The following is a 20,978-nucleotide window of genomic DNA, read 5'->3' on the forward strand; positions in this document are numbered from 1 at the left end:
TAACATGGAGATCATTTTGTAATGTATAAAAATATCAAATCACCATGTTGTGTACCTGGAATTAATAGGATTTTATATGTTAATTATACTTCAATAAAAATAAATAAATACATGATAGGAAAAAAAGAGCTGAGCCAATTTATTTCTTAATCTCCTCTAAGCCAATATCTTTCATTCCTTATAAGGAACAGTTATTATATATCACATGTGAAATTTTGCTTGATGAAAATGTTTAAAACATTTCATTTCAAGAAGAAAAATCAAGGAGAAAAATTACTAGAGGTAAGTAGCCCACAATAAAACACTGAGAAAGACAAATTTTGGAATAATTATAACTTCTATTTATCTAAAATCAAGCAAATAAAGCTCAGCTGGCTGGAATTTCTTTAGCATATTCTCTGCTCTTTCATGAAAAAGACAAATGGCAAATAAACATGCTGATTTTAGAGATTTATAACAAAACACGGGATCTTTAGTGATTCAACCCCATTTTCTTCACCTTCTATAATTAAAATACTACAAAATGATAAATGGTTTTCAATTAACTAGAATATCTCCATTAATGCAAAGTGGGAATTGTACCAACTGCTCTGAAAGAGAAATCTTCATAAGATCCCAAACTCCCTTCAAGACAATGCACATACTTTAATCTGTACTTCGGCCGCATCCTTAAATCGTTGTAAACTGGAAACCAGAATTTTTGCCAGCAGATGCCCAGTTCTTATGCATAAATTCTTCTTTGTAATCAAGCATCCTGTAAGACTTAACCCCAGACATTGAATTTCTAAAAAAAATAAAGGAAAAAAATAATAAAATTGTTTTAAATCTCAAAACTGAAGAAAAAAATTAAAGACATCCAACCAACAGCTAAAGGCCTATAAGAATCATCCTAAATCCTGAGTTCAAATCGTACTAACCTTGGTCATCTGGATACATCTGCAGTGTGTGAAGCACTGAATCAACAGCACCTTCCAAGGATAATACTTCTAACGCATCCGGAGAATGTGCTATAGAAGAAATTACTTTCAGCCCACATTTCTGAATCCCAGGATTTCTAATGAACTAAAATCAAAAGGACAATTAATATTTGCTATTTAAAATGAGTTCTTAATACTTACCCTAGTTAAAGGCAGCAACAAACTAATAAAATATAAACTAGGTAGTCTAGATAAAGATTATTTTCCTTGATTTTTGCCTTGTATTACTAATTACTTTTTAGTTATTATTAAGGATAAGAGCTACCATTTTAATGCTTACTGGGTGTCTATTCTGTACTAAGTACTTTACATGCATTTTCTATTCACAAGAATCTTAAATCCATACCAATATCATTCCCATTATAAAATGAGTTCACTGAGGGTTAAAGGGGTTCAGTATTCCTAAAGTCACACAGATTGTACATTGCTGAGATGAGACCAAATTGGGGATGTTCAATCCCACTGCCTACATACATAACCAGAAAAATGCAATGCTGACTCTCACCATAGAAGATTCTAATTGAGAATTTACTCTTTAAGTGTTTTATGTGCCAAATCTCATTTATTACCCCCCAAGAGCCTATGTAATAGATTCACCAAATTTTACAGATGCAGAAACAAGAAGAGCTTAAGTCACAAAGCTAATATGTGTCAGGTCTAGGACTTGAATATAAATGTGTCCCTGTAAAAGCTCAGGATCCAAAAAAAAAGAGTCCAGGAGGTTCATTGCTACCTCTTCTAACTTCTTTGTGTTTTTTTTTTAAAGATTTTATTTATTTATTTGAGACAGAGAGAATGAGAGAGAGAACACATGAGAGGGGGGGAGGGTCAGAGGCAGAAGTAGGCTCCCTGCTGAGCAGGGAGCCCGATGCGGGACTCGATCCAGGGACTCCAGGATCATGACCTGAGCCAAAGGCAGTCGCTTAACCAACTGAGCCACCCAGGCGCCCCTCTTCTAACTTCTTAATATCAACTCCTCTAGATGATTTGACATTATTTACAGGTATTCTAATAGAGGACATTTCTCCCCCCTCCGCCCCCCACAGGCTATCCTACTCATTGATTGAGAAGAAACAGTCAACACACCTTCCAACCATGGACAATCACAATCACACCTTCCCTCTTTCGACGTCTATGACATGTAGCTAACTCTTACATGGGACAGGTAGGCTTTTTTGTAAAGCTTTTCCACAATGCTTTACAAACTTCTGCCATGATGTGAATGCCCACATAATAGTTTTCCTGTCAAAAATTACAATGCTATCCTTCACAGGACTTCTGCTTTCACAGACACTAGCTCCATGGTATCTCTACTCCAAATCTCTGATTGACACCACCATGGGGACACCATGGAGCTGAGAGCTTCAAGTCAGACCTCAAGCTCTGTTGTAGCTTCTTCACTAAAACCATCTACCCTCCAACCTTTTTCACTTCCATACTGTCAACAAACAGACTTTCATTTTTTCCAATCTCATCCTCCAATGCCTCTCAATTGTCCTCATTCACCTTTTTTTTTTTTTGTATAGGGTGTGGGGTTTTTTGCACAGGGTTCTAATTCTGTGCCTTTCTCCTCCAAGCCCTAATTGCTCAGCTTGTACATCATTTCATCTATCATTTCAACAACACACACCTTATCCTCGCCTCCCTTTACACTTTTTCCTGTCTTTATTTTCATCTTACCAACTCCCTGGGTAGTAACTTGGAGCCAGTTAAATTTAGGTTTAAATTCTGCCTCTTATTTCCACTTTAAAACCTAATAGCTCCATTTTAGTTCTACTAAAAATGAATGAAATAACATTTACTCAGAAGTGGTATTTACTCAGAAGGTATTATTCAAAAAATAAAAGAAATTCAAAGTGGCTCAAAGTGAAGCTAGAGGGATGGCTCATGTCTTCTCAGCTTCCTCACCTCCCACTGACCCTAATAAAGCAGGGTTCTTACGAGGATGAAATGAGAGGACTCACTGTCCCTGCAGTAAGCCCTGAGTGATGGCCACACACAGTTCAGGCCTTGGGCTAAACACCCTCCTCAGAGATGAAAAATTGGTTTTCCTTTCCATCAAGCTACCACTTGTCCTCCATTTCTAAACTTATTAATAGAAACATCTATACCCACTACCTCTATATTCTCACCACCCCTTAATTTCATATAATCAGACTGCTGTTCTAACCACTCAAAGAAAAAAGGCCTTCAACAATTGAACCGCTGTTTTATCCTCCTTTGATATCCATGACATGGTACGCCCCTAATTATTCTCAAACTTTAAAGCCATTCATTTGCCCATCTCCTTTACAATCTCTTCTTTCAATGTCAAACTTTGTCCAAAGTTCTTTTCTTAAAACCCCTCTATTCATGGATGGGACTTTGTACACAAATGCGGTTCATGTCACCATAACAGCAATAGTAACAACCACAACAGTAACGCTAAAATCTATGTAGCACTTGCTATGTGCCCAGACATTCCCTTAAGCACTTTATATGTATTAAACTCATTTAATCCTCACAACAACTCTGTAATGTAGAAACATTAGCCCTATGTTATTGATGAAAAAAACTGAGACACAGAAACCCTTAAGCAGATAACTCAAAGCCCAAGTTTAAACTCTCTTAAGCTCTAGCTAAGCTCCCATTACTCTTTGCTAAAACAGCAGTATCTTAAACTCAGACGTTCAAAGCTAAAAGTTTATCATCGGGTTGCCTGGGTGGCTCAGTAAGTTAAGCGTCTGCCTTTAACTCCGGTTATGATTCCAGGGTCCTGGGATCGAGACGCGCATCAGACTCCCTGCTCAGCGGGGAGCTAGCTTCTCCCACTGCTTGTGAGCGCTCTCGCTCTCTCTCTCTCTCTCTCTCTGATAAATAAATAAATAAATAAATAAATAAATAAATAAATAAATAAATAAATAAATAAATAAATAAAAATAAAAAATCTTTTTAAAAATAAATAAAAATAAAAGTTCATTATCTTCTTAAAAAAGAAAAAGTTAGATTGTAGATTATCTTTTCTGAAGTTTCGGTTTGATTAATAGTACCACCACATCTATTTCCTAGGCAGGGCCAGCTTCATGGGTGTGTACCTGTGCACTCTCATAGGTCTCTGTGCTTAGAAGGGCCCCAGAGTTGGTAAAATGCTCTGCCGCCACTGTCTTGAAATTCTTAATGATTTTTAAACAAGGAGTCCTTCATTTTCATTTTGCTTTGGGCCCCACAAATCATGTAGCCAGTCCTAACCTCAAAATGTATCATAGGCTTGGGGCGCCTGGGTGGCACAGTCAGTTGAGGATCTGACTCTTGGTTTCAACTTGGGTTGCAATCTCAGGGTGGTGAGATTGAGCCTCACGTCAGGCTCCACACTTAGAGCGGAGTCTGCTTGGGTTTCAGCCTCTGCCCCATTCTCTCCCTCTCAAATAAATAAATAAATAAATAAATAAATAAATCTTTTTTTAAAAATGCATCATAGGCTTATTTTTATGCTAAAAATTAAACTGATATTTACAAAGCATGTATCTTTGTCCTTAATACCATCCCTCAACAAGTTTCTATTCAATTACTGGTTCTGCTACCTTAAACGCCTCTAATCCTGAACAGGTGCAGTTGGATGATGACTAATGACTTGCAACAGGAAACCTGTGATTTGTCGATGCAAAAAGAGAATGACAGTATCACATTATTATATATGACGGAGCTCAAATAAATTGATAATTTAAAATAGTGGTATCTGATTTTTGACAGTTTCATAAATTTGAATATATATATACATATGTTACATGTACATATTTATGATACATACAAGCTTATGATGGATTTTTCTTTCATCAAATGTTCTTTTTGAAAATAGTGACTTAATGTACTGCTGTTCAAAAGGAAATTAAATTCAATTTACTAGTTTATACTTAGCAATGTTATCCAAATGAAGTTTTTGGAAGTGCCAATGGAAGGACACCTACAGACATTAATTGGAAACATCTTATTGCCTACGTCCCACAGATTTCCAAGTTTTTTTCAGAGAATATATAAATAATTAAAATGGCTTCTTCAGTGAGCTAGCTAGTCAGCTCAGGGGGAAAATGACCACACCAGCCTCTTTCCTAGCTACCAGCTAAGTCAACTGCAATTCAAAAAAAACTTCCCACGGGGGGGAAAAAAAAAGGTTAAATGTAGAGCTAAAAAGAAGACACCACACAGTCCAGGACTAACATTAGGTTACATTCTAATAAAATATCTGGACTTCAGGAAAAAGAATCCTTTGGGACTTTAAATATCATTCATTTAAAAGTGAGGAAAAAATCAAGCTGGTTTTGGATTTTTCCACTAAAACATTCAGTACTAAAAGACAGTGAAATGCCTACAAAGTTTTTAAAGAAGATAAAACCCCAATATTTTGCAACCAACCAAACTGTTTTTTCAAGAGTCCAACTATAAAAACAACAACAGATTTGAACTTTAGCCTGAATGTTATTGGAATTTCATATATATCCACACACTAATTCACTTCAATAAATACTTTCCATAGTCTTTGCATTGTAATCTTAGTTGAATCTCAAATTCTACCTTATTGGGAATTCTGTTTTCCAAGAATAGACTTATTTTTAAAGGGAATTCATTTCACATGTTTGCAGTATTTGGACCTAAAATCTCTGATGCATTGTAACATTTATTCAGAGTGAGACGTGCAATGACAGAATTTTAGAGCTAAAGAAATACATACATTCCTCTTTTAGAGCATTTTTTCTCAAAAGTAGTGAAGGATTAGGGGAACTACACAGGGGAGATTTTTAAAAATAAAACACTGTCACTTCTGTTTCCCCCTGACCTTAACTCCCTGCCTCCAAATGACAGTCACTGTTTAGTGAGATGCAGTGTCATTATTCAGTTGTTGAAATGGGGTGGGCGGGGGGAAGTGGCAGGTTTCTCAACCACTTCTGGGATTAATTAGCAAAAAGAAAGTAAGACCTGAGAGCTGAGTGATTTCTCGGCATCATGGTATTTACAGGTAGAGCTGGGTCTCTTGACTCCTGACTCCTTCCACTCTATCACACTCGTATTCAATAACTTCAGAAAAGATGGGCTAACCAGAATTGCAGTTATCTATAAGGCTGTTTTGGTACCTCTTGCTGCTCACCAACACATACCATGAATAAAATTAACTGCTCCCTCCCCTACAGTCCTAGAACACTGTCCATAAAGCTAGTATAGCTCATAAGTGCTAATGCAGAATGAGTGGTTTATGCATAGCTATTATTCCCCTACCCCGAATGAGATGCGAGATAGAACAAAACATGTTCATTTTTGTTTTCCCAATGCCTAACACAGTTCCTTCCACCTACTGATTTTCATCAAATATTTCTGGGATTGGGGGCGCCTGGGTGGCTCAGTTGGTTAAGCGACTGCCTTCGGCTCAGGTCATGATCCTGGAGTCCCGGGATCGAGTCCCGCATCGGGCTCCCTGCTTGGCAGGGAGTCTGCTTCTCCCTCTGACCCTCCTCCCTCTCATGCTCTTTGTCTCTCATTCTCTCAGTCTCAAATAAATAAATAAAATCTTTAAAAAAAAAAAATATTTCTGGGATTGAATTCAACCCATTATATTGCTATACTCAAAAATCATATTAAGGTTCCAGTACAAATGACTCAAATATATCATAGACAATTACATTATAAAGTTCAGTTTAAATTGAATTTTTAAAGGAGATCTCTCTGCAGGCTACTCTAACTAATTTATGACATTTTTCAAAGTATACTAAATCATAAGGAATCATTTCCATTAATTACCTTGACTGCTCTCTTCCTTTCATGAAAACATTAATCATTCTTTACATCTTTACTCTTACCTCTTTCATAAAGACCAATTCATCTTACATTAAACTTTCAAACCATCTTAATTCCATCAATATCTTTTGCATTCCACAATATAAATGTAATTCCCCTCTTTTTTCATACTTAGTATGATTGTTGATTATAGTCACTATATTATTGCAAATGTACACAGATACATAAATAACGAAAAATGGGAAGAAACCATGCACGCTGAACCATTTCAGAGGTTATCTCTGAGGAGAGCAATGAAAGTAAGCCCATGCAATCAAAGAAGACTTTAACGTTGTGCCCTGTTGTCTTCATGGAATGAACCTTTCAGACCAGAAAAGAAAGACAAGGAGCCAAAAGAAAGAAAACAGAAGCCATAGTTCCTGACATCACTCATAAGGCTTAGCTGAACATCTAGTTCTTTAGTTCTCTTTCTGATTGTGTAGACTGGAGTGGATTTATGTTACTAGCCATTTAAAGAACCTGTCCAAGTCTGTAGTCAAGAGTATGCTTCCCTTAGCTGGAATGATACGTCTCTTCACCCCCTACATCCCTATTGGCATCCTACGTCTCCACCCACGTAACTTCCTACTATCATAGTAAACAGAAGATGGAAAACTTAAGTGAAAACAACCCTTCCATTTCCCCAAATTTCATATTCTAGTTAATGATATAAAGGCAGAAAACCTTCATTGTACATACCCTGTTCAAAGCTGCTAGGACCAGTTTATGAATATCATTCTTCAAACACTGTTTTTTAACCACATTTAGCTTATGTTGATATTCAGTATCTTCCCTGGACTCTTCTGGCATGCCTAAATAAATAAATAAATAAATAAATAAATAAATAAATAAATTCTCATAAAGATTTAAGCTGAGCAGATTGTCACTTTGTAGAAATGATCATAATTAACCTAACAATACATACACATGTTGTTCTTTTTTCTAACGCACAGTTCCTTTTCAAACAACCCTTATCTTTAAGGAATTTATAAAAAAAAATTTATCATTGAATATAAAATAAATACAGCGAGTGTGGATGTTTACTGAATTTAAGGATAATTGGGCGATGGGCATTAAGGAAGGCATTTGATATAATGAACACTGGGTGTTATTTGCAACTGATGAATCACCAAATTCTATCTCTGAAGCTAATAAAAAAATGTTTAAATAAAAAAAGAGAAAAATAAATAAATATAGTAGCAGAAAGTTACTCCGTGGAGAAATTTTCTGTAGCAAACAATGTCTTTTTTGTTCAAATAAGCTGTACTCATACAGAAGTTAAAAGATTTTTATGCAACAATAGACAACTTGAGAAAAGCTCAGTTATTTGGATTACAACAGAAAAAGGTCAGATATGAAATGCAGACAGAAAAGAAAAAAAGATTTTAGTTTCAGCATTATGATGGTAAAGAGTATGTAGTTTTGTTAAAAGTGCTCTAAGGCTGTCTACTAGTGTTAAGTTACTTAAAGGAAACATATTCCTTATTAAGCTACCTGGTAACAAAACTATCTTAAAACTTGGAAAAACAGGAAGTCAAAAAATATTGGTTATAGAATAGAATATATAAAACAATTATTATGAATGAATGAGCTCTCCAAAACCTGTGACTATAAAAATAATGATTAATAAATAATTCTTTATCATCTTTCACTTCAAACATTTGTATTAACATGAACTATAAACTGGCTGCATATAGAGCTTTTCATCTACCCAACAAAAAAAACTTGAAGGTTACCTATATCCCAGAGGTGCTGCTACATGTTGGGAATTCCACAATGAATAACAAAGGCTGGATGGATCACCACCCTCCTGGAGCTTTCAGTCCTCATTTTAAAATGTATTCAAACCGGCTCAGACATTCACTACAGCTGTATGACCTTGGGCAAGTCACTTAAATTCTCTGTGTCTTATTTTCAGCAACCAAGCCCACGTTAATTTCTGAAACTGCCCATTGCATCCCAAGCAGACATAACCACTAAGAGCAGGCCTGCTGAGTAGTGAAAACTTCAGCACATGTAATAAGTCTTAATAAACATCCTTCTTACATTAAGACCAAATGAACATCACCATAAATTTCATCTCTGGTCTTTATTATATCACTTGACTTTCTACTGTCCATAGTAGATATAACTTCCTTTCCATGTAACAGCCCTTTAAAATGTATGTACTGCAAACTTTCTGAGGGCAGGATCCATAGCCTAATCATCTCCACATCACCAAGAGTTTCAAGCATAGTGCTTTAGATATAACAGTTGTTCAATATGTTTGTTGCACAAATGTATATTTAAAGTGCCTACTCTGCAGTCAGGCTGCATAGTTTGAAAATCTGGCTCCATTTTATAAGTTGTGACCTTAAAATCTCTACATTTCAATGCCTCTACATCTCAGCATTGAGACGCCTCAGTTTTATCATCTGTAAAATGGCACACACACACAAAGCAGTATCTGCCTTATGGGTTGCTGTGAGAATTTTAAAAAGTTTATATACATAAAGCACTTTGAATAATGCCTGACACATTTTAATTCCTCCAAGTTGTTCAGTTTTATTGTTATTAACTACAAATGAATGTGCTGTATTACAATTTTCATATCATCCTAAATCATCTCCAGATTAAACAAATTCAGTTTCTCTAAATTGTTCTTCTGGATGTGGTTTTATACTCACAATCAACTTCCTCTATACACTTCCCAATTTGCACAAGTCCCTTCTTAAACAATTTTACATTATTTCCTCTAGAACCGATAAAAGTCAAGAAAAAACCAATGAAATGTATTTTATTAAAATAACTGTGGCTTCATTATTATTTTATCAAAGCCACAGAGTCAATCACTCCAGTAACTTATTGTTATAAAAAAGAGAAGAAATTGAAAAGTACTAGATTGAAAGAAACTTAAGAGACATAATACCATATGTGATATATGACCCTGAATTGGATACTGTATTATATAACTTTGTTATAATATGCACCTTTGTTACAGTTAAGAATATCTGAATATGATCTAGTTCATAAATGAATTTAGATATTATAAGCACCTACCTCAACATGTTCAAAGCAGAATCATAATCAACCTCAAAACTACTGGGGTACTGATACTGTAGTTACTCATTGATATACAGAATGGTAAGATATAGTATGGCAAGTATGGTGCAATACAGGATAGCATGGTGTGGTATGGTAATACAGTATGGTAGAATAGAATAAAGTAGATGGTTAACAATAAAGAAATGTATTTACATACTAGTATGTTTATAAATGTGTCAATTAATATGTGTTTCCACACAAGAAAAATAATCCTAAAGTTATAAAATTGTTTCAAGGGTACTCGTTTAATACATCTAAGCATCATTATAAAAAACATCATTTATCATTTACATGCATCATTTCAAATATCTAAAGATTATTGACTATCAATATTGCTTCAGCGTCAATCTAAGAACAACAGAAGAAAAGAAATATTATATTCAAAATTTGCTTTTGAACTGAGAGAGTATTATTTTATTAACTAACAGATTTGGTTCTGAATGCTTTCTGCTTATCTTAAAAACTCAAATCTGGGCGCCTGGGTGGCTCAGTCGTTAAGCGTCTGCCTTCGGCTCAGGTCATGATCCCAGGGTCCTGGGATCGAGCCCCGCATCGGGCTCCCCGCTCGGCAGGAAGCCTGCTTCTCCCTCTCCCACTCCCCCTGCTTGTGTTCCTGCTCTCGCTATTCTCTCTGTCAAATAAATAAATAAAATCTTTAAAAAAAACAAAACAAAACTCTAATCTACCCTCAAAAGATTAAGGCTGACACCTTTAAGGATAATCAAAATGGTTCCATTTTGTTTTGTCTTTTACAATCGACAAAGTTCAAAAAAAAAACTTGTAATAATATTTTCAAGCAAAATTATGTCTGTTAACTTATACCTTAAAAGTTGCCTGACAACTCTAAATAGCACATCATGATTCAATTCAAAATATATACATATATATATATTTTTAAAGATTTTATTTATTTATTTGAGAGAGAGAGAATGAGAGAGAGCACATGAGAGGGGGGAGGGTCAGAGGGAGAAGCAGACTCCCCGCCGAGCAGGGAGCCCGATGCGGGACTCGATCCCGGGACTCCAGGATCATGACCTGAGCCGAAGGCAGTCGCTTAACCAACTGAGCCATCCAGGTGCCCCAATTCAAAATATATTAATCGAAGAGCTATTTTAGTTCAACATACCAGGGGATTTAAAAAAAACAAAAAGATGACTGAAGAAAGCCCTCTCCTTGAAAAAAAAAAAAACGTATATTCCTGTACTGAGTATACTTTTATTCTTAGAACCATAAAATACCAATATGATTACAGACAGTGGTATATTTAGGAAGATTTCATTTAAAAAGGACACACACACACACACAAATTGGGCTTTAAGAGAATTAGGAATTTTACCGAACAACAAGTAATTTCATCCCTGATATTCAGTCGTCAGAAAGTCCTGTCAAATCTATCTCCTCCCCACCATGTCTCATCTGACTATCGTGGCTGCCAACACAATCTCCCTGCAGGAAGCTTTTGCCCTGACAGTCATCCTCCGCGGCACAGTGTTATTGTTATAAATGGCAGATTTGGTCATGACACTACAGTTTTTATAAACACCTTTAATAAATTTGAACTGACTTCTGTTATAAAAGCACACACTGCTCAGTGTTGTGCTCAAGCGCTTGACTTCACGCCTCTGCCAGCCGTTCCCCGTTCACCCTCAGACACCAATCTCCTCACACGCCACACTTCACTCACCCCAGACCATGGGCACGCTCTCCTTCTGCCTGTCATATCCTGCCCAGCCTTTCTACCAGCTCAGTTTCATACACCCTTCAACTTCAAATATCTCAGTCGTGACCTATTCCTTTGAATACATTACTTGTGTCTTCACCAATATCCTCAGAGCCTTTTATGTAAACCTATGGTTGTAACAGCTCCCCTCACACTGTCTGGTCTTTATGCATTTGCATATCTGTCTACCTCGAAGCTCCTGTAATAGTAGAGGAGTGCCTTTTCCATGCATTTGTCATAACTGTACAGCCCTCACAATGTTTAGAACATAAGAGGTACTTAATATATGTTGAATGCATGGAGGAGCAGGTGTTTTAAAGGGGATTTGGAGGACAAACAAGGTCACAAGAGAGGTTAAGTAGGAGCTAAAGGCGAAAAGATAGATGCTGTTGAGGTTAATGAGTAAAAGCCATGAGGTTCTCTTTGAGAAAGATTAATTCAACTACAGAGTAAAAGAAGGCCTGAAAAGAGCAAAAGAGAAAGTGTGAATACTAGTTAGCTATTTTTATAGTTCAGACAAGAAACAAAACAACTTGGAAGGCAACAGAAATTGAAGAGAATTATCAGAGTGGACACCCTCTTTGGAGGTAAAGCTCTATACTTTATACTGCAGTGATTTCTTGTGTAAGTAAGTTATTGAATTTTCTTGTAAGTGAATCTGACTCTTCCACACATCTTTTTCCTCTCTTTTTATTTTTGGATTAGTGGGAAGATTTGCAGTTGGTTGGGAGAAACAGGCCCTTTAATTTTTGCCTAGAAAGTTGATATTTCACTAAAAGTCAGAAAATCCATTAAAATTGCCATCCCTTCCCATATCTATTATGTAACTTACCTGGAACTATAAAATGTAAAACAGCTCTTAGTGCCTCCAGCTGCACTGATAAGGATGCCTCGTGACTTTTCATAACTGTTATTATTTTGGGGGCCACTGCTGCCATCGTATCCAGGGTCGCGTTGCTGGAGATAGAACATCGAAATGCTTATGAAATGTACAACCTGGGCGCCTGGGTGGCTCAGTTGGTTAAGCGACTGCCTTCAGCTCAAGTCATGATCCTGGAGTCCCGGGATCGAGTCCCGCATCGGGCTCCCTGCTCGGCAGGGAGTTTGCTTCTCCCTCTGACCCTCCCCCCTTTCATGCTCTCTCTCAGTCTCTCTCTCTCAAATAAATAAATAAAAAATCTTTGAAAAAAAAAAAAAGAAAAGTACAACCTGATTCCACTGTACAAACACCAAGTTGAAACAAGTACAGGAAAACAGAACCATTCTATTTTATCAGAAAAAAGGCTGTATGAAAATGCATTTGCATTCAGTCATATGAGCAAACATATTTTAATTATTATTTAATTAAACTCTGGCTTCAAGAAGTAGAATTCATAGCAACCTGGGAATTCTTTTATTTAGTTTCACAAAACACAACTTCCTTCCGACCTACACACGGGTCACTGGCAACAACCCTGAGAAGTAGGTGTTATTGTCAGAAAAGTAGGCATTTTCCAGATGAGGAGTTTAGGCTGATGGAGGTTACGTATCAAGGTCCTATCACTAGAAGGTGAGAGAGTCAGGACTGGCACGCCAACCTGTCTGAGCCCTGAGGTCAGGGCGCTTTACTGCGTACCAACCTGCCTCTTCCAAATTAACACCCCTGGACTTCCTATTCGGTATTTTTAATCAGTTTAATTTGCATTAAAATCAGTTTCTCTAAGGTGTTATAGCTATTCTTTCTTTGCCATATGAAGAAATGCCACTTGACTAGACTTCAGTGGGTACTACAAACTTTAAAAGAGGTACGCCTGGCTTCAGGTAACAGTACCCTGTTAACTGAAACCTGGGCCTCTCCAAACCTTGTCCTCTCTCTATTCCACAGAAACAGTGTCACTGTTTGGGTTGCTTCATTCTGCTGTTATAATTATGCCCACTTTTGTGCACAAACTTGAGCACAGGGGCTGGAATTTGAGGGGAAGAGTGCTAGTTTGAGCCCTTGGCAATCTGAGGTGAAGGCATGTTGACTTGGCATTTAGCAGGTGGTGCGCCGCACATGCTGACTCAGGCAGGAGAACTGTGAATTTGGGACCCACAGGCTGATGGCATCGTGTGTGACAGGGACGTGGCTGGTTTTGCTTTTAATTTCTGTTTTTCTGGGAAACTCGATCTCTCCTTCTATTCTAAATATTTGGATAAAAGGAGTGTGCTAGGCTGAGAACATCAACAAGCACATCAAAGAACATACAGCATGATTCTGGTTAGTAAAAAAACAAACCCAGGAAGAATAAAACAAGATGAAATTAGAGAGGGAGACAAACCATAAGAGCCTCTTAAGCCTAGGGAACAAACTGAGGTTTGGTGGAGGGGAGGTAGGTGGGGGGGATGGGGTAGCTGGGTGATGGGCATGAAGGACGGCACGTGATGGACGTGATGGAATCAGCACTGGGTGTTATATGCAACTGATGAATCACTGAATCTACCTCTGAAACTAATGATAACACTATATGTTAATTAATTGAATTTAAATTAAAAAAAGGAACCCCCCCCAAAAAAAACACCTTGTCCTCGCTTCACATGGTTCTGTGGTCCCTGTAATACAACCCCTCTCGTCCACCTGTAGGTCCCACTTTAAACACATGCCCTCCTTGTAGCTTCCCTTGTTTGTCATTCCACCTCATTCACTCCCCTCTAACTGCTGTGCCCCTCACACATTCCCACTGTTATATTCTCACCCGGTATCGTGAACTGTGTACACATCAGTCTCCCCCACTGGACAATGAGTTCTTTAGTCACGGGCACGGGGTCCTCGTTAACTTGGATCCCCAGGACTAAAACTTTACATATTTTACATATGAGGGAACAGCCAGGAGCACAGATTGCACACAATCCCCCAGAGCAGAAAGAGAAGACAAAGTTAATTCAAATGAAAGAATAATAATAAATATTAGTTGTGAAAAAAGCAACAATAAGAAGCCACACGCTGATTTTATCTCATATAAATTTCACACATAATAATTCGAAAAACCATTTAAGGTTACATGCTGTATAACTGCCATCTTTCAAAACGTAGTCCATACCAAGCACAGAGTACAAAAGCCAGCCTTCAACATGTTTCTATGATCTCTATCATCCTTTTCAATAGTTGGAGAAAATAAGTCTGTGGTATCAGTGAGATGAGATTATATTCCACAATGTTTCAATCTGCATCTGTCTTATGCTTTTCTTCTAATTCCTAGAAATATGTTTGAAATATTGATATTCTACCACGCCCAAGAGTATATATTTGGCATAAGTTCATGAATCTGTATTACCTTCCTTCAAAGAGATGATTTAGCATTTTACAGCCACTTTCAGCAACTTCAGGAGAATGTATATGCTTCTGCATTAACTCCAATACATTCAGGTATATTCCTTTTGACAACAGGATTTTTCTGAAATTAACTATAAAAATTTTTTAATGTTACTCATAGAAATGAAACAACATTTTCATAATTTCGCAGTAAGACACAGAATGTTAAGATAATCCAAATTCGGGGCGCCTGGGTGGCTCAGTTGGTTAAGCGACTGCCTTCGGCTCAGGTCATGATCCTGGAGTCCCGGGATCGAGTCCCGCATCGGGCTCCCTGCTCGGCAGGGCGTCTGCTTCTCCCTCTGACCCTCCTCCCTCTCATGCTCTCTGTCTCTCATTCTCTCTCTCTCAAATAAATAAATAAATAAAAAAGATAATCCAAATTCATAGAAAAGTATATACAAGTACTTATGGAAGTTATATTTCATTGTAACTTAAAGATCATTAATGTTTATTTCTTTAAAATATACACCATTTCAAGGTTTTCACATTTATTAACATTTAGGTTGAGGTTTTGATTTTTAAGGTTTTACTCATAGAGTGAGTTGACTGGTACTAATATAATCCCATCCTTGTGAAAGAAGTGTGTCTGCAGAAATATGTTTTAAAATAATGCTCTCCAAGATAAGAACGAAAGTTACATTTCATTCTAATATTTATAACAGCTTCACAAAATAACTGCACTTACATAGAGCTAAGACTTGCTAGGTATGCTAGACACTAGTGAGCTGTGAATCAGTTACAGGTGCATGCAGATACTGACCACCTCTCAGCTCTTGGGAAGCGGGGCAGTGGGGTGGGACAAGGCCTGGGACCACACTGGGCTGCCTTCAGCCTTGAGCTACCTTCTCCATTTATCCCAGGGGACTGTACAAACATTATTCTTTCTATGTATGCCATCATGTGCAAAGGGATAGAAAGCACTTATAGAGAGAATAATTACATAATTTCACAAAGTAATGCCAAAGCTTAAGAGATACAGATATGGGGGTGCCCGGGTGGCTCAGTCAGTTAAGCATCTGCCTTCAGCTCAGGCTCAGGTCATGAACCCAGTGTCCTGGGATCGGGCCCCACGTTGAGCTCCCTGCTCAGCAGGGAGTCTACTTCTCCCTCTCCTTCTCCCTCTACCCCTCCCCCTGCTCGCGCTCTCTCTCTCTCTCTGTCCCTCTCTCTCTCAAATAAATAATTTCTTTTCTTAAAAAAAAAAGAAATACAGATATTCTTTACAACTGACTTCACACTCTATGTGAGAAAGTAACTATAACCCAATGATTACAGAATATTTTTTTTCTTTGTAATAGACTTCTTTCGCTAAATGCAAATTCATTATCTTGAAGTTTCCATATAAATATCAATTGTCTTGAAGACTCTATTAAGTATCAATTCCAACATTACACACTGTAATTCAACACTCTGAAAGTGGCAGGAAAAGAAACTGAGAAAGTGTTAACTTAAGTACCACAGAGGGTCCCAACTTTGGATGGCTCAACTATGATTTTTCAGCCTTGTGATGGTGTGAAAGTGATACACATACAGTAGAAACCATACTTCAAATTTTGAATTTTGATCTCTTCCTGGACTAACGATATGTGGTATGATACTCTTTCTTGATATTGGGCAGTGGCAGCGAGCCACAAAATTACGAGTGAATAAACAATACATTTAACAAACACTCTCTACTTCCTCATTCTGTTTTTCACTTTCAGTACACTATTCAATAAATTACATGAGATAGTCAACACTCTAGTATAAAATAGACTTTGTGTTAGATGATTTTGCCCAATTGTAGGCTAATGTAAGTCTTCTGAGCACACTTCAGTTCGGCTAGGCTAAATTACGATGTTCAGTAGTTTAGGTATATTAAACGCATTTTCAACTTTCAATATTTTCAACCTACAATGGGTTTATCGGACATAACCCCATCCTAAGTCAAGAAAGAGCTGTATTTTGTGTGTGTGTTTTTTTAAGATTATTTATTTATTTATTTATTTGGTGGGGGGATGGTCGGAGGGAGAAGCAGACTCCCTGATGAGTCTGGGGAGCCCGATGCAGAACTCAATCCCAGGACTCCAGGATCATGACCTGAGCCGAAGGCAGTCACTTAACCAACTGAGCCACCCTCAAATTGGGAAAGGAAGAAATGATAGAAAATAGGGAAAACTCAGAAATAAGTGGAATTGATGTACACATTCTAAAATACTGCCAAAATCTGAAAAACTCATACCTTTCAAAGACACCCAGAATATCACAGATTAAAATATAATAAGTTGGTTATTTTGCTTGGTTATGTCAGAAGTTTTAAGAACCCCTCCTAAAGTGGCTAAATTATAACCTAGGGAATACTTTAAAAGATAGAAGTCCCTCTAGACCGGCCGTTCTCAAACTGCAGAGAGCATCAGTGCCACCTGGAGGGCCTGTTGAAAAAGAGATTGTTGGGTCCCGAACCCAGAGTTTGTGATTCAGCAGGTCTGAACAGGGCCCTAGAATTTACATTTTTAACAAGTTCCCTGGAGATGTTACTGTTCCAGGGACCACAGATTAAGAACCACTGTCCCGGATACTAACTTTTGACTTAAAAATTAAAAATTGAGAATAGAAATTTCATCAAACACTGGACCTAGAAGAAATTACATCATGGAGTCACTTCAGAGTTTATAAAACATTTTAGACATCTTATCTCATTTACCGTATATCTACACAATACCCCTGACCTCTTCCACTCCATTTTAGCAATCAATTACCTGCTTTAAAGAGCCAATAATAATATGCAACTTCCTTCAGCTCTTCAGTCAATATTCACCTTCTTTCCCGGTTGCCTTATCACCATTTTATCTCCTCTGACCCCTAACACGTATCCTCCTTCTTTGCTTCATTTTTTTTTTTCATAGCTACCTCACATATCATATATTTTATTTAGCCTTACTATCTGTCTTCCCGTCACTAGAGTTTAAGCTCCCTGAACCTGGGAGTATTCTATTTAACTGATATATCCCAAGTGCCTAGATCATTGTCTGGCAGTAGTTCAATAAACATTAACTGAATTAATTGATTAAGTGAGGAAAACGTCACATAGGATGTTCAAGCTTTGGCCTGGGTAACACCATGGCAGAAACCAGTTCTTCTGCCTGCCAGTCCAGTCATTTTTCTAGAAAACCACATCCAGCCCTGCATACCCAATGTTTCCAAGTGTCTTTCAATGAGAAGTTGCCTACAGAGGTTGGTGACCGAGCTGCTCAGTTCTTAATATTCTCCTGCGGCAGAACTCCAAGAACAATATAAGGGATCTGAGTACAGTTTACCCAGCAGGTGGCCAAGAACAAAGAGGTAAGGAATCAGGAAGAGCAGGGCACTGATTCTGAACAAAGAAATCAAGGTTGACTCCAAATGTAACTAATCCTCAAACACTAGTTATTTTGTTGGCATATCAAAGATTTCCACCAGGTAAAAAACTACAGCACCAACACAATATGTGTACATGGTCAAGGTTGCTCTTCTCTCCTAGATGTGTCACACAAAAGCAACCAAGTCTGGTCCTCATTTTCAGGAATGAGGTCCTATCCAGGCCTCAGCACAGTAGAAGATGGGAGATTTAAGGACAGCAATTCCCTTTTCTACCACTCCTACTCTGACTCATCCTCCCAGAGGGCAACCCCTGTCTGTCTGTAAGGGCTCTTGCCCACTCAAGTGTTTTATTAAAGTGCATCTGAGAGGTAGAGTGAGAAAGGAGGAAAAGGAAGAAGAAATTATTTTCCTCGTGATTTGACTTAAATAACAGCATTGAGAAACCTGCATGGAGTGGTTTCTTGATTCCTTTCACTCTATGCAGGTTCTCTACTAACAGGTGGTGCTAGCATTGGTCTTTGTTTCTGTCTTTGTGTGTTTTTCTCTCTTTTGCTCCCTCCAAAAATATCCTGCAAGACCTGCCAAGTCCCAATGCCTTTCTGATGAGTTTTCTCCCAAGATTTTCTGGCAGTATTTCCTGTTCATGGGGGCCTGGAATCTGAACAGCCAGAGCCTCAATTTTAAAACTCAGAATCTTTCCAAAGATATAATAGCCATTTTTGTCTCCTTAATAATGAAAAGCTATAAGACTTACACATAAAGGACAATTTTACCAGATTTTAAAATGGTGAATATCTCTCCACCCACTGCATTATCTAGAAAGTGTTCCTTAAAAAAATAACAGGAACAGTATATTAAAGAAAATGGAAAAAAGTGACCATTTGGTACCAAAAAAAAAAAAAAAATCCCACTCAACACAAGGTAAAAGTCCATCAACGAGGAACTGGTTCATAAAATAGGATCTAGGTGTACACTGGGAAACTACATGGCCATTAAAAATGTAAATATGAAATTTTACATTTATCAGCACCAAAAATGAAACATGTAAAATCTGCTTTTAAAATTATTGATATTATCCCATTTTGGCAAAAAATAGAAAATATATAGTATATGTCACATGTGAGTACACACACAGAAATTCAGGAAAAAAATCAAAATGTTTATTTTCTTCTTTATCCTTTTGCCTATATATAAATATCTCTATATATCAGATACATAGATCTACATATTTGAATTTTTATAACATATTGTCTTTATAATTAAAACAATACAAAGTGTGTTTCCTCATATTAAAAAATGGTGCACCCCTTACCATTTTGTTCTAATAGAGTTGACAATGCATTTGCAGATGCCTGGAAGACTTCTTTTGATGAAGAATGCATCAGCATGGAGAGCATCACTTCCCTATGAGCTGGGAACCTTTCACAAATTCAATCACAATATTACTGGTAATCTTTTTAATAATTAGTTCAAATATTCATGTATCATTATCTAATCTCTCTAACAACAAATAAAGGCTTATAAACATTTCATGCCACCTCCACTTACAAGAGTGAATTATAGTTAAACAGTTTTATATTTAAAAGATAGTTCAAATCCACTAAATACTAATAAATCAGTATTTCTCTGTTTCTTCAAAGTTGATAAGCAGTAGGGGGGGAAAGACTCAGCAAATATATAAGGAGGTAGTAAGAGTAAAAAGATAAAGTGAGAAAAAGAAGATAACGGAAACAAGAAAAAAATGAAAATCATAAAGGAGCATCATGAGTTTTAAAAGTGTAGAACATAATATATTTTCTTTTAATAGTATATTTATTTTAAAGTTCTTATGGATATTGAGGAATGAGTGTGCTATGAGCTGAAATTTATAAACTGCACCATGAACCTAACCTCTTAAAAAGACTACTCAAAGTGGATTAGGATGCTGGTTTAACATACAGTTTTCAAAAGAATTAGTTTCCTTTCAAAATGGAGATATATAATTAAATGGCATCTGTGTTATTAATTCTCTCCTGGTTGGCAATGGATCATGATACAAACAGATTTTCAGGATTAGAGATATAGTCTATAGAGATATAGACTATTACTATTTAAGTTTCCAAGATAAGTCATTCAAAAGTCATCAAAAGCAAGAGCATACCCAGAGCAAACATAAGCATTTCCATAAAGCACAAACTCATGGGCATGAAACAACTCTGATAGACACAAAACTCCTGTTCACAGTTTGTGTCTTTGAGAAAGAGGACTGGTCTTATGAAGCTTGAATTACACTCCTGCAGAATGCCTCCTCAAGAGCTGACACCTACAAATAACCCTCTCAGGAGAACACAGGTCAACAATGCCACATCAAGTGAGGAATCACTAAGGAGGCCTCTGACCACATTGCATTCAAGATATTGACAACCTGCTAACTAGTCACGGCAACAGAAAAGGTCACAGATGACTCTGCCATCTCTGTCACCTGAGATTAATTAACATAGCATTTTTAAATGATCAGCTAGAAAATTGAAAGTTCTTTTCTCAATGATTCATAATTTCTGAATGACTCGATTCCAAATTATTGGGCAATAACTCTCAAACACATCAGGGATCAAAATATTATATACACTCTACTATTTTGTGGTAGCACTTGAAACATATATGCCTATATCAAAAATATGTCTAACAATAAAAGTTACACAGTATTTTATATGAATCGATTAAAAATGTAATTAAAATTTTC

The 20,978-nt window shown here is 37.0% G+C and overlaps 1 protein-coding gene across 5 annotated transcripts in view; it reads right to left on the minus strand.

Moving 5' to 3' along the window:
- Nucleotides 1–20,978, minus strand: part of LRRK2 (leucine rich repeat kinase 2) — a 141,924-nt gene that overhangs the window by 98,479 nt on the left and 22,467 nt on the right. For all 5 annotated transcript variants that reach the window (XM_064591391.1, XM_064591393.1, XM_064591389.1 and 2 more), the window contains 6 exons: nt 19,569–19,675; nt 14,877–15,006; nt 12,416–12,540; nt 7,479–7,591; nt 918–1,062; nt 645–784 (listed from right to left, as the gene is read on the minus strand). In XM_064591391.1, the coding sequence (XP_064447461.1) occupies nt 645–784; nt 918–1,062; nt 7,479–7,591; nt 12,416–12,540; nt 14,877–15,006; nt 19,569–19,675 (760 nt within the window). The remainder of the gene's footprint in view (nt 1–644; nt 785–917; nt 1,063–7,478; nt 7,592–12,415; nt 12,541–14,876; nt 15,007–19,568; nt 19,676–20,978) is intronic.

This window comes from Mirounga angustirostris, unplaced genomic scaffold, assembly GCF_029215605.1.
Source record: "Mirounga angustirostris isolate CCGP_5_RB_7025 unplaced genomic scaffold, mMirAng1.0.hap1 SCAF_5, whole genome shotgun sequence".
Classification (NCBI taxonomy): Eukaryota; Metazoa; Chordata; class Mammalia; order Carnivora; family Phocidae; genus Mirounga; species Mirounga angustirostris.